Consider the following 11,758-nt stretch of genomic DNA (forward strand, 5'->3'; position numbering starts at 1 on the left):
ATTGAGCTAAAATGCTCATTTTTACACATAAAAATTCATAAAAAAACTTAAAATTTTTTAAAATTTAAAATCAAGAGGCGTATCTCGGTTAGAAAGGGGAGTACTACTATCCAATACCAATTTTGAGTCAATCGATCACATGACCTAAGAAGCTGTTGACCTAAAATGCTAATATTTGCATACAATCACATTAGAATTCAAGAGGTTTTAATGTGAAGTAGCATGATGCAACACTTGTGGGGCTTCATTAATATGATTTTATTCTTCCACGAAGAAAAAGACATAACATAAACATGTCCCTTATTTGCTTATTGGCATAAGAGACATTCCCATCTCTTGTACTTGGCATCTTCTATGTCCTCACTCGCCATGGACAGACAGGAGCAATGGAACCACCTGTTGCAGTCATCACACTGTATCTGTTTAAATGTAAACAATATATATTTTGTTCTTATTAGTTGTTTTGATTTACTTCTATATTCCACACGTAAACATCATTACATTTTTTTTCCTGGCTATTTAACAATTCAACTTCTGATAACTGTTCTGTAATTACTCACCCATTCAATCATGGCAGTTCCTTGTCCGGGTGGCTTGGAGGAGGCACATATTCCGCATCTGTTTTGTTCATCAAAGACTTAAAAATACAAAAATAATAATAATAAATTTTATTTTATTTACTGAAAATATATATATTGTATGCATAATCTTGACCTTACCAGAACTCTCTAGGATGTAAAGAGCCAGGTCTCTTCTCTCCCTCTCCATTTCCTTTTTGGATGTGCTGAAGGTCATCTCAGGGATTTCTGGGAAAGCCTGTATTACAGCTTTTGCCATCTAATAAATATTGAATGCAGGCACTCACAACAAATACATAATAGTATATAATACATTTGATTCATGATCACTAGTAAAAAAAAAAAATTCCATTCAAACTCTAATTTGAACATTATGTTTATATTGACTCACATCAATTCCTCTTTCACAAGTAAAATTTGTATATCACATAATGAAAACAAACACATTTCAGCTTACTTTGACAACAATGACTCCACAGCTGCATCCATCTTGTTGGAGGGGGTGGGCCATAACTCCTCCTTTCCATTTCACATCCACCCATTCGCTTTTTCCACAGCATGTTCTTCTCATCACAAAGTACTCCCTGAATTAGTTTTTTAGTCATTTTACTATTTCAATTGACATTGTGCAGATGTAAAAATGATGGCTAATTTTTATGATATATTTTACACGCACCTAAGTCATAGGTTTAAAATTTGAACATTGAATGCAATTGTATAAATCACATGGCTTTACATCTTGGATGAAGCATTTGATCCATAATATTTTACGAATGTCATATTTTAACAGATAACATTTTCTATGCCCATTATCATTACAAGAACCTTAACATGTGCCCCATGATAAGAAAATAGTTATAATAAACATTTGTAACATAAAATAAAAATAATAAATGAATGTACCTTATTCTTTTAGCGGCAGTTTGTGAGGCCTTCAGCTCAGAGCTCTTTTGAGCAGGATCCACCAGGTACACAGTGCCGGTTTCTGCATGTATGTACTGTGACAAAACAGAGCATGACAAAACAATCTCAAACTAATCAATTTGTCGCCACAAGTTTTGAGAGTACTGTGGGGAGATGGAAATATGTGTGACTGTAATATAACTAATTTAAACAGCAGCATGGGTCCTAATCAGGAAAGTCTGTCAGTCGCTTATGCCTGTCTGCCCCTGTGCTTGTCTTCGGCTTTTTCACTGTGCTATGCGCTCATCTCTGAGGTAATCTAATAGTCAAAGTGCTACATTGCGCATGCAACTGTCAATATTTTTGCCTCATTACTTGTGAGAATATATGCTTTTGAAAACAATGATTCAAGATTAACATAAAAATGTACAAACCAGCAAATTCCAGTGGTTACTGTTGACCAGCACAAAAGATAAAATTGCTCCGTAGTTGGTGAAGTTGACCTGCAATTAAATCAATACATATATATATACATACTCATATATCAATGAAAATACCTACTAAATCAAAGATAAAAATTTTAAGACAAAATGATGGTTTCCAAATGATAAAGTATTTCTCTCTCATACCAGATTTAGTTTTGTACTGATTTTTTTCCTCAGGATTGAGTACATTTATATTTCAGTCACATCATTCATAGGACTATTGTGCAATGGTCTTAAGTGTTACTCATTACACACATGCACCCCCCCCCCCCCACCACCACCACCACACACACAGACAACTTTACCTTTCGTAGACTTTGTTGAGGCAGATTTTTCCGGTCACCAAAGAGAATGCAACCGGCTGTATAGTGGCTCAATAAATAGATGTTGTCCGTCACACTAAATGTGTGGGAAAAAGCATGAAGCAGGCCCTCCATAACCTGGTAGAACCAGAAAATAGATTTTTTGATTAATAATAGTAAACAGTCTCAAGCAGAATTAAATATTACGTCACTCAACTTTGCTATGTAATTATCCAAATAATTCATACTATAATACTTAAGATAAAAACATATATGACAGTATAAAAAATATATTTGCATTATACATACCTCCCCCATCAACCACTGATGTGGTCTTAGTGAGCACAGCTCAGAGTGGTGGATGAGGATGTTCTGCCCCTTCATCTGTGAGGGAATCACTGCAACGACCACCTCGCAGTCTTTTTTTTTCCACATTAGTTTTAACTGCAAATTGAGATTTTTTTTTAAAAATTGTATGTTATTAATGTTTTTTGATAAGGGTGGTGCAAATATGTGTCATAGACTTATTTATTAAAATGTATTTATATTATATATTTATGTTAATTGTTTGTGCGTAGTATAATTATAAAAAATAAATAACATATCCCAATACATATACAAAACCCACCTGTGCATCTTTGTCTTGCTCATCCTCTTTGACTGTTCTTGTCTTTATCGTGATCTTTGGTTTGCTTAGTTTCTTGGGTGGATTAAAGTACTTGGACTTTGATTTGGACTGTCCAGCTGAACTCTCACGCTTGTTCCATTGTTCAACAGGGTCATCATCTGACCTGCTTGAACTTTTATTGAGCCTTTCCAAAATGTGCTCCGGAAGATTTTGTTGCATGATGTGCTCAATGTACCTTCCCTGCATTGAGGCATACATTTTGGACACAAACTCTGCTGGTCGCAAGTATCTCTTCTTTTGCAGGATGGAATGCTTTAATAAATGAAACCACAGCTCGACGTGGCAGTTTGTGTCTCTTGTTTTCGGTTTTTTGTCACTTTTTTTAATTTCTGTTTTCATGTGCCGTGAGACATCCCCAAGGAGCAACCCACTCCATAAAGGATAGATCCCCATATAGCTCTTGAGTAGCACATCGATAACACCAGGACAGTGGTATGTGTTTTTTGGGCCAACAGCATCATCGGAAAGGATGTCACATTCTGCTTGGTCTCTTTGGAGTTGAAAAACTTTTGTGAAAGGTGACTTTTGAATGATGGTGGTGTTTGTTGCTTTGTCCATCAAGATCTTCTCCCGCTCCATCATTTGATCACTTTCTTCCACCTTAAGGCCTTTGTTTTCAAAAATACACACATCAAGATAGGCTTTGCTATCGTTCATCACTTTTTTGTCCTCCTCTGAATCAAAAACCACACACATGTGATAAAAAACTTCCACAGCCGTCTTCATTTCAGTGCAGTTTAGGAGGTAGGCAAAGGTGTATAAGGCATATTCCTTTATGCCTTTGTCTGTGGTTGTCTTCCCCAGTGCTTGCAAAAGAGCCTTCAAAATGTGGGCAGAGCAAAGATGAAGCACTGTAAAAGTTGGAATGTCTGTTGTTTGTCCCATTACTATTTCGTATGCCCTGACAAGGTAGGCAGAAACATTTTCTCTGTTGAATGAAATAAGCACAGAGTTAATCAAAGCCCAGCTGTGATCTGTCTCAACTTGTGTTATTTGTTTTTTTGTTTTGTTTGAAATTTTCCTTTTGAACTCCATAAGCCAGTGTGATATAGCAGGAACTGAGTGGCTGTTTGACACTAGTTCTGTGACAGGTAGGGGAGGGCTGTCCTTTCCCATGCCAGGTAAAACTAGTGCATAATACAAAACTTTCTTGTTTTGCTCTGGTATTTTCTGGACAACGCTTCCTGTCGCATCAAGATAGAGAGTGACAGGTGATGTTTTTTTTAAGTGTTCAGACAGAATGTTAAGTCCAGCCTCTGTGTACAAATGTAGAGCAAAAGGATCAATTTGTAGGTGCTGAAGATACCCTTTAAATGATGCACGATTGCTGCTCTCGCGAATAACTTTTTGAGTGAGCATGAGTTCCAGCATTACATCGTTGTGAAGCCTTGAACTCTTCTTCAACTCTGAGGATATTTTCTTTAAGACATCCTTGGTCATGCTGCGTGTTATGTTGCCAGCTCTTAATTCATCCATCGGTGTATTTTTCAGCATGGCGTAGTGGAAATTACTCACACCTGTGGTTAAAGCTTTTGCTATTTCTCCTCGTCGCAGGTACTTCGCTGGTCGAAATTTCCTTTGATTTTTTCTGTGTGTAACCACACCAATGCGAATAACTTTAAAACAAATTTTTTTATCTGTTGATTTTGGCTTATTTCTCTTATAGAAATGATAGACAGCTGTACACCCATCAAAAGTGCATCTTGCTTTTGCAATGAAATAATGACATTTCTTTTTATGGCTGTGTCCTTTTTTCACATGCTGATATTTAAATGAAAGTGTGCAACAAGGATTCTCTTTCAGAAACTCATGGTACAGTGTGTCTGTCCATGGAGGTCTAAGTTTATTCATGGCATGTTTAGGTTTTATCTTGTCCCATTTCTTTCTTGTAATAAAAATTTTAAACTTCTTTCGTCCTGGCATGCAATATCTGTTGTCAGTCTCTTCATCTTGTGCACCTTCAGCCTCCACTGAACTCTCATTTTTTTCTGCTGCTTCTGGCACTTCCTCTGTGTGTAAAGGGTAACTCTCCTCCAACTCATCCATTTCCTTATCTTGCTTTCCATGACTCGTCTTCAACTGTTCTGTTGTCTTTTTGTGACTACTTTTGACTGCTGTTACTCTGTTTTTTTGAATGCTGTCCTGAACACCTTCAGCCTCCACTGAACTCTGATTTTTTTCTGCTGCTTCTGGCACTTCCTCTGTGTGTAAAGGGAAACTCTCATCCAACTCATCTTTCCTGACCATCTTTTCCTTTCCCTGCTTTTTCTTTGACTGGTCTTGTGCATCACCTGTAATTAGGTTACAATGTTATAACATCATGTGAAAAAAATATTTTTTTTTTAGCATGGTAGCAATATGCTTCCATACTGAGAAATTAATGAGTAAACACTATACATATCTCCTGTAAAATGCATCAACAAGCTGGCAGGTGCTGCTATTTTAAAATTTTTGGAACAAGCAGTGTGACATTATGCAGTAGCGAGGCAAAAATAAGCAACATAAGTAGAGCTTTGAACATCAACACAAAAAAACTATTAAAGAAGAAAGTGAATTCTTGCCATATTCTTTGTTGTAGTGGGACAGTGAGCTCATCATTATTTAGTATAGAAGTTTTTGTGGCAGTAGCTTTAATATTTCAGGGGCTATTGAGCACATTTTTTATGTTTTAAATATCTATTAAAATTAATTGCTGCATAATAATACAACATAATAAAGCATGTTTTTCCCCAAGATATTTAATGTAGCATAAATAAAGTTACTAGTCTTTGTTACTAGCTTACATAAAAATAGACATTTATACGTTATTTATTTGTTTTTACAGAGTGGCCTTTGTTAAAGCTTGTAGACGGTCCCTTAGCAGTCGTCTCGCTGCTTCTCTTCCTCTGCAGCTCATAGAGAACACTTGTCATTAAATGGAAAATATAATGATATATATAATTTCACCCTCAAATTGTAATGAACTAAATGGTGTATTTGCACTGAATCGATAACAAAAAGAGCCAGACAAACGGATAGTTTTTAATCGGGACATCCGTGTGAAAAAGCGTGGAAAGGTGCTGGGTGTGGGAAGGAAAGATGTCTCTCTCCTGCTGTTTCCATTGACTTTGTACTGCCTGTTACACAAATCCACCAGTCAAGTTATCTCAACAAAAGCAATTCAATATTTGGGGAATTTTAACGAAGGGGCGGGGTAGGAGATTACACAGAGCTAATTTTATAATGAAAAAAAGCACGCAGACAAACAAACAAACACACACACGGTAACAACCAAACAAACAAACAAACAACCTCTAGAGCCCAAAAATAGGCGCCATTGTGATGATCCGCCACCTTTGTAAGCTTTAAAGTTTCAAAGCAGCGCTGACGGAGCCTATGCGCGCTCCCGCGACTAGTCACAAATCGTGGCAGGGGATAACTACTTTGGCACCACACCGGAAATGCAGCAACGAGATCCTGGCTGCACGTATTACATGAGGACAAAACACGAATTTCCATCACATTCTGTGCTGGTCACACGTAAATATGTGTAACACCAGTCTTATTATAAATGTCCGAACATAAAAAAAAAAAAAAAAAAAAATCAAGTATCAGCCGCATTTATATTAGCTCACCTGCACCGAGCACAGCTGTCCGGACTCCTCGTCTGTCTTCCCTCCAGATTACTTTCAGCCAGTGGGTGTACATGGCGTTGCTACTTTTGAATATATCATTAGTGACTATTGCCCAAATATCTGTAGGAACATTTATCTCAAAAATATGGCACATAAAACAACCAATAATGGCTTCTCTCCCGCCAGCTTTTGCCCACATATCTGTGGTCCTCCGTCTCTGCCCTTTTTTGAAGCGCCCCATACTTAATTTGGCAATTAAGAAAATCGCTACTAAAGACTGTGATCCAAAAAAGCTCCAACTGCTGTCTCCTTCCTCGTGTCTCTGTTATTTGGATTGGTCTATTTGAGAGATCGGCAACCTAGGGGACGCGTGGCACACAGTGGCACGCAGAGGTGTGACAACAAAAACATATTTTGTAGCGTGTTTGTGTTTTTCGATTTCGAAAAGAGTGGTCATCTCATCAAAATTACAAAACTAGCATTTTAGCCATAGACATAATATATAATTAGACGCAGCATCTCTGACATCCCCCATTGACTTCCACAGTCCCTGAAATGAACCCTGAATATTCAGCTTATGGCCGCAGCCATATTGGCTGGAGTTAACGGGACCGAGTTTACCCGCTTTTCGTCCGTTTTTTTTAGTTCACGCCCACAGCTCTGCCGTCTGCAGCTCCTCAATGCTAACTGCTAACAGCTTCAATTCTCCAGAAAAAAAAAAATGCGGTGGATTATGTACATCATGAATCTTTACAGGTGAGTACTTGGTGTTTTACACACAATCTGTAAAACGGTGGAAGTGACTTTTAGACAATAATGAAAACGTATTTTCCCGTGGTACGAGTTTAGTACGAACTGAACATCCACTGTTTGAACATGTTATTTCTGTGGTCCTAAGCTAACTTATTCAATAAGAGTTATTTAGTCTTAAGTTACTGTAGTCTTTATATACACATTAAAAATACACCAAAACAGTAATATGACTGTGTAAAACGTATTTTTTCTCTAGTTTTAAATCAAATTGTTGATATATGATCTAGATAGATAGATAGATAGATAGATAGATAGATAGATAGATAGATAGATAGATAGATAGATAGATAGATAGATAGATAGATAGATAGATAGATAGCATTTCTTTTTACTTCTTAGTTAAGTTAATCATGTCAACGTCTTAAAGCTGGAGCTAATATTTAAGTGAATCCTCGAAACACAGTCACAGTGAAGCAGAATGAACTAATATCAGTCAGAATGTGATGAACATCAGGTCTGAAGAGGTTAAACAGACTGATGATGCCTCCTCTTCTGCTGACAATCAAACTAAATACTGTCATGTTCTTTCAAAGATAAACTCATTTTCTTAAATTATTTGGTTTAAAGATATTCACATGGATTTTGAGCATAAACAAGATGAAATATTTTATTTTGTGTGTTTAGCACATTTTAGCAAAACTGCACAGGTACAAATAATTTTGATTGAAATCTATTTTCTTTTCCTTACAATTACAGTTTGGATTAATGGTGACATCATTTCCATTTGGCACCAGAAGGACCGTTCAACAAAACCACCACGGCGACGTGAGCTCGACGAGGACCCACATCACCTGGTTCAGCTGAGGCAGACGGTGGTGGACATCTTTTATTTTTAATTCTACAAGGAAGAGCAGCTCCTGGTTCTCTCATCACTGTGGAGGACGTGAACGGGCGACGTCTGGAGTCTGGAGCTGTCATGGGGATCGGAGAGAACGTCCAGCAGCTGCACACTCTTCAACCCAGCACTAAACTTTTTTTCTCTTTCATTTATTACTGATTTTATTTTCAGTAGATAGAAATATACTCTTTAGGATCATTTATTAGGTTCTTTAAATGTTTAAAAACAGACCGTATTATCATAGATGATGCTTTCTAACCATGACATGTGTAAAGAGACCCCTACTTTGAATAAAGGGAAACTAATTCTGAATTTTCAATGATTATTGTTTGTAATGTTTTGAATCATTTCATCGGCTTAAAAAATAAATTTTGTACAGATCTGACTTTGACCCACATTTCCTTTTGTCTGACCTATATGCTAAAACAGTGAATAAACAGAAGAGACTCAAATATGTTAAACATTATTTTTATTGAATCAGACACATCAGCAAGAGTCAAGTTCATATATTAAAATTGAAATTTTACGGCCTTTAAATGTAAATTCTGGATTGTTTTGGATTATAAATCCACTCACCAGCAGAAGCAGACCTGAAAAAGAACATACAAGACAAACATTAGATACAAAAAAATAAAATTTAATATACATTAAAATCACAAGACAAAGATAAATATAAAATGTACACATTTGTTAAAAAGTAAGTATTTAAATTATATTATCTTATTAACTGAAAGTTTTTGTGTCTTCACATTTGAACTTCACATGAAGAGATTCTGGTGTTACTGTAGCAGATCTGAATATATCTATGTTATAACTTTTTGATTAAAGAAAATAACCATCAATAAAAATATATGGAAAACGTCCTTTTTTAAACTTTAAACATAATAGATATTAATGTTGCTGAGAATTTTTAAAAATCGAATTACTGGAACTAAAATAAACAACCATAATAAAAATTAATGATTTATTTCCAACAAATATAAAGTTATTATTTTAGTACTTACCGGAGAAAAGACACCAGATGACTCCCAGAGATCATATTAGAACAGTTTACATCACGGCAGCAAGACAAAAACCGAAATATAGCGCTCATGCTAACGCTAAATCTGTAGCAGACCAGCAAAACACCGGAGCACAGCTCCCAGAATCCACCGCGATCGTCACCTGTCAATCAAAGGCCGCGCCCCCTCATTAAGCGAAAATAAATGCCGTTTAAAAAAAAAAAATTACAAACTTAGAAAAAATTTCACTACCCTCAGAGTTGTCATGGATCAAATATGCAGCCATTGATGAAATAAAAACTTTAAGCACCAGGCATTAAAGGGGTTTATTAGAGGGCTGAAAATGAGGATTTTAACATGGGAGTCTATGGGAATTTGCTAACTCTAAGCCATTATATATTAAGTCTATGCTCTAAGCACCAGCCTCTCTGGTCAGTGCCGGTACTGCAACGTTTTGTGACTTCCGGATTGGCTTCACATTCTGCATGCCAGTGTTGGGGGTTGATTTTAGCTCAATAGCTTCTAGGTCATGTGATCAATCGAATCAAAATCAGTGTTGGATCATAGTACTCACCTCCCTAACCGAGATACGCCTCTTGGTTTTAAGTTTTAGAAATTNGAACCGGGGCCTTCTCGCTGTGAGGCGAGAGCGCTAACCACTGCGCCAGCGTGCAGCCAACTTTCTTTTAAAAAGCCTAAATTAGCCATAACAGTTATCATGTTGCTGAAATATTAGCCAAACTCTAAAATAAACAAAAAAAAACTTAGTAAATTCCAAAATAGTCCAAAAAGCTAGCAGAATACCAATTTTTAAACTTTAAAACTGTAACTTTTTAACCTTATTATGAATAATAAAAAATGCAGGAATATTATTCCAGAATAAATCAACTTAAACCTTAAATAACTACCAATATTTTACTAATAAGATAACATTGGGCGATTAGTAACAATCAAATAAAATGATCTGGAGGGACGGATATAATTACCCGGAGGGCCGAATCTGGCCCCCGGGCCTTGACTTTGACACATGTGATCTAGACCATAAAGTTGGTGGTAAACAAATTCCAATTGTTTTGACTTTTCTCGGGATAAGACTCGCAGTAGATGGATAATGATCATAAATCTCTCATGATAACAGTGTAGTGATCAGAGCTCACCTGGAGCAGACTCACCTGTGCGCCTGCGAGCAGAACTCACACAGGCTGACGCTGCACACCTCACAGCGGCCCGCCGCGCTCCCCTCCCCGCAGAGGTCGCAGCCCAGCGGGCCGTTGGAGACCAGCGTTTCCAGGAAAACTTCGTCCAGCGCCAGGTGGTCCGGGCTCAGCCCGCCCGGTCCCGCCTGCGGGATGTCCACCTCGGAGTCACAGTCCGGGCACAGCACCGTCACGCGAGCAGCGGCTCGGTTCGCCGTCGCTGCCGCCCCGTCCGGACCGTCCCGGCGGCCCCGCGAGGTCACCGAGAATGGCTCGAGCTGAGCGATGCAGTCGGAGCAGAAGGTGTGCAGACAGGGGAGGATCCGGGGGTCCCGGAACAGACGCCGGCACACGTTACACACCGCCCTGGGGTTCACCGAGCCGGCTTTCTGATCGAGTTCCGGACTCGCTGGTTCCGTCCGGGGTTTGTTCTGCTCACTCTCCTCCATAGTTCACGGTTCCGATGAAAGAAAACACTTCAGAACTCACCGTAGAACCGGAACTAAACTGAGACCAACTTTGTTCTGGAGTAACTTCATCTCTTCACTGGGTTAAATGATCAAAAGTCCAAATCTCCCATCCCCACTGCAGTAATTACACGTTACTAACCGGGTTGCGTTCACGTGACATCGGTCATTTGACACCTCGCTCACTTACATTCCAATGGGAGGCCCCCACTGATCCCCCCGCTGTGTTCAGGCCTGCAGAAGCTCTCTCCGTTAGAGTCTGTCTGGATGCTCCATCTACCGGCAGGACTGAATAACAAACTCAGGGTAAATAAATCTAACAAGTTTTCATGACACTTGAACCATGAAAAATGATCCAATTGATGAAAAACTGCTCGTATCAAGCATACGTCAGTTCAAAAATTTTAAATATTATGGGACCTGTTGATGAAACACACACACACCAGACCAGCTCAAAATAAATCATGAGTATGTGCCACACGTGCTGCATTTTTGTGAACCATGTTCTGAACATAAGTCACAGTTTTGAAATCAAATTTCCTATATTGATAAACAAACTAAATTGACAAACAAAATGTAAAGTTTTACGAGTCAAATTTCGTATTTTGCAAGAAAAAAGTAAAACGTGGTTTCAAATCTGTTTAGAATAAAGTCAAAGCAACAACAGGTTTTAGGAACCCACATCGACACTCTCCGTTCACGACTAGGGAGTTTGGCGATATCTTGTGGTCACTAACTAGTATTGCAACTAGAGGTGGTCTTGACATTGATGCGACTTCATGTTTACTCAAGTAACCAGGATATGGGGAATTCCCATAGACTGTATAAGAATTACTGGACAGAGCAAGCCCCCCTCCTTCCGTGTTCCATATA

General features: G+C 38.1%; 1 protein-coding gene and 1 long non-coding RNA gene across 3 annotated transcripts; one reads left to right on the forward strand and one right to left on the reverse strand.

The window, feature by feature from the left end:
- Positions 1–243: 243 nt before the first annotated feature.
- On the reverse strand, positions 244–5,309 carry LOC112139312. 2 transcript variants are annotated; one of them, XM_024262058.2, is made up of 9 exons: positions 2,897–5,309; positions 2,578–2,712; positions 2,272–2,406; positions 1,916–1,984; positions 1,482–1,576; positions 1,036–1,162; positions 720–837; positions 561–637; positions 244–419 (listed from the first exon to the last, which is right to left on the reverse strand). In XM_024262058.2, exons 1-9 carry the CDS (start codon positions 5,201–5,203, stop codon positions 309–311), a joined length of 3,174 nt encoding a protein of 1,057 aa, XP_024117826.2. In that variant the 5' UTR covers positions 5,204–5,309; the 3' UTR covers positions 244–308. The 2 variants fall into 2 exon arrangements, with proteins under 2 accessions (XP_024117826.2, XP_036067061.1); XM_036211168.1 differs by having other exon boundaries at positions 2,578–5,309.
- A 230-nt stretch (positions 5,310–5,539) lies between these two features.
- LOC112139313 lies at positions 5,540–8,369 on the forward strand. Its single transcript, XR_002917966.2, has 2 exons — positions 5,540–7,326; positions 8,080–8,369. It is a non-coding gene; the product is annotated as an uncharacterized LOC112139313 (long non-coding RNA).
- Positions 8,370–11,758: the final 3,389 nt, after the last annotated feature.

This window comes from Oryzias melastigma, unplaced genomic scaffold (genome assembly GCF_002922805.2).
Source record: "Oryzias melastigma strain HK-1 unplaced genomic scaffold, ASM292280v2 sc00760, whole genome shotgun sequence".
NCBI lineage: Eukaryota > Metazoa > Chordata > Actinopteri > Beloniformes > Adrianichthyidae > Oryzias > Oryzias melastigma.

Bases quoted from the DNA above. Each gene is read 5' to 3' on its own strand.
- LOC112139312 (XM_024262058.2), bottom strand. From the start codon at position 5,203: ATGGTCAGGAAAGATGAGTTGGATGAGAGTTTCCCTTTACACACAGAG. The intron at 2,713-2,896 runs GTGGGTTTTGTA...CTCAATTTGCAG, and splicing joins AGCAAGACAAAGATGCACAG to TTAAAACTAATGTGGAAAAA. The intron at 838-1,035 runs GTAAGCTGAAAT...AATATTTATTAG, and splicing joins GTGGAGTCATTGTTGTCAAA to ATGGCAAAAGCTGTAATACA.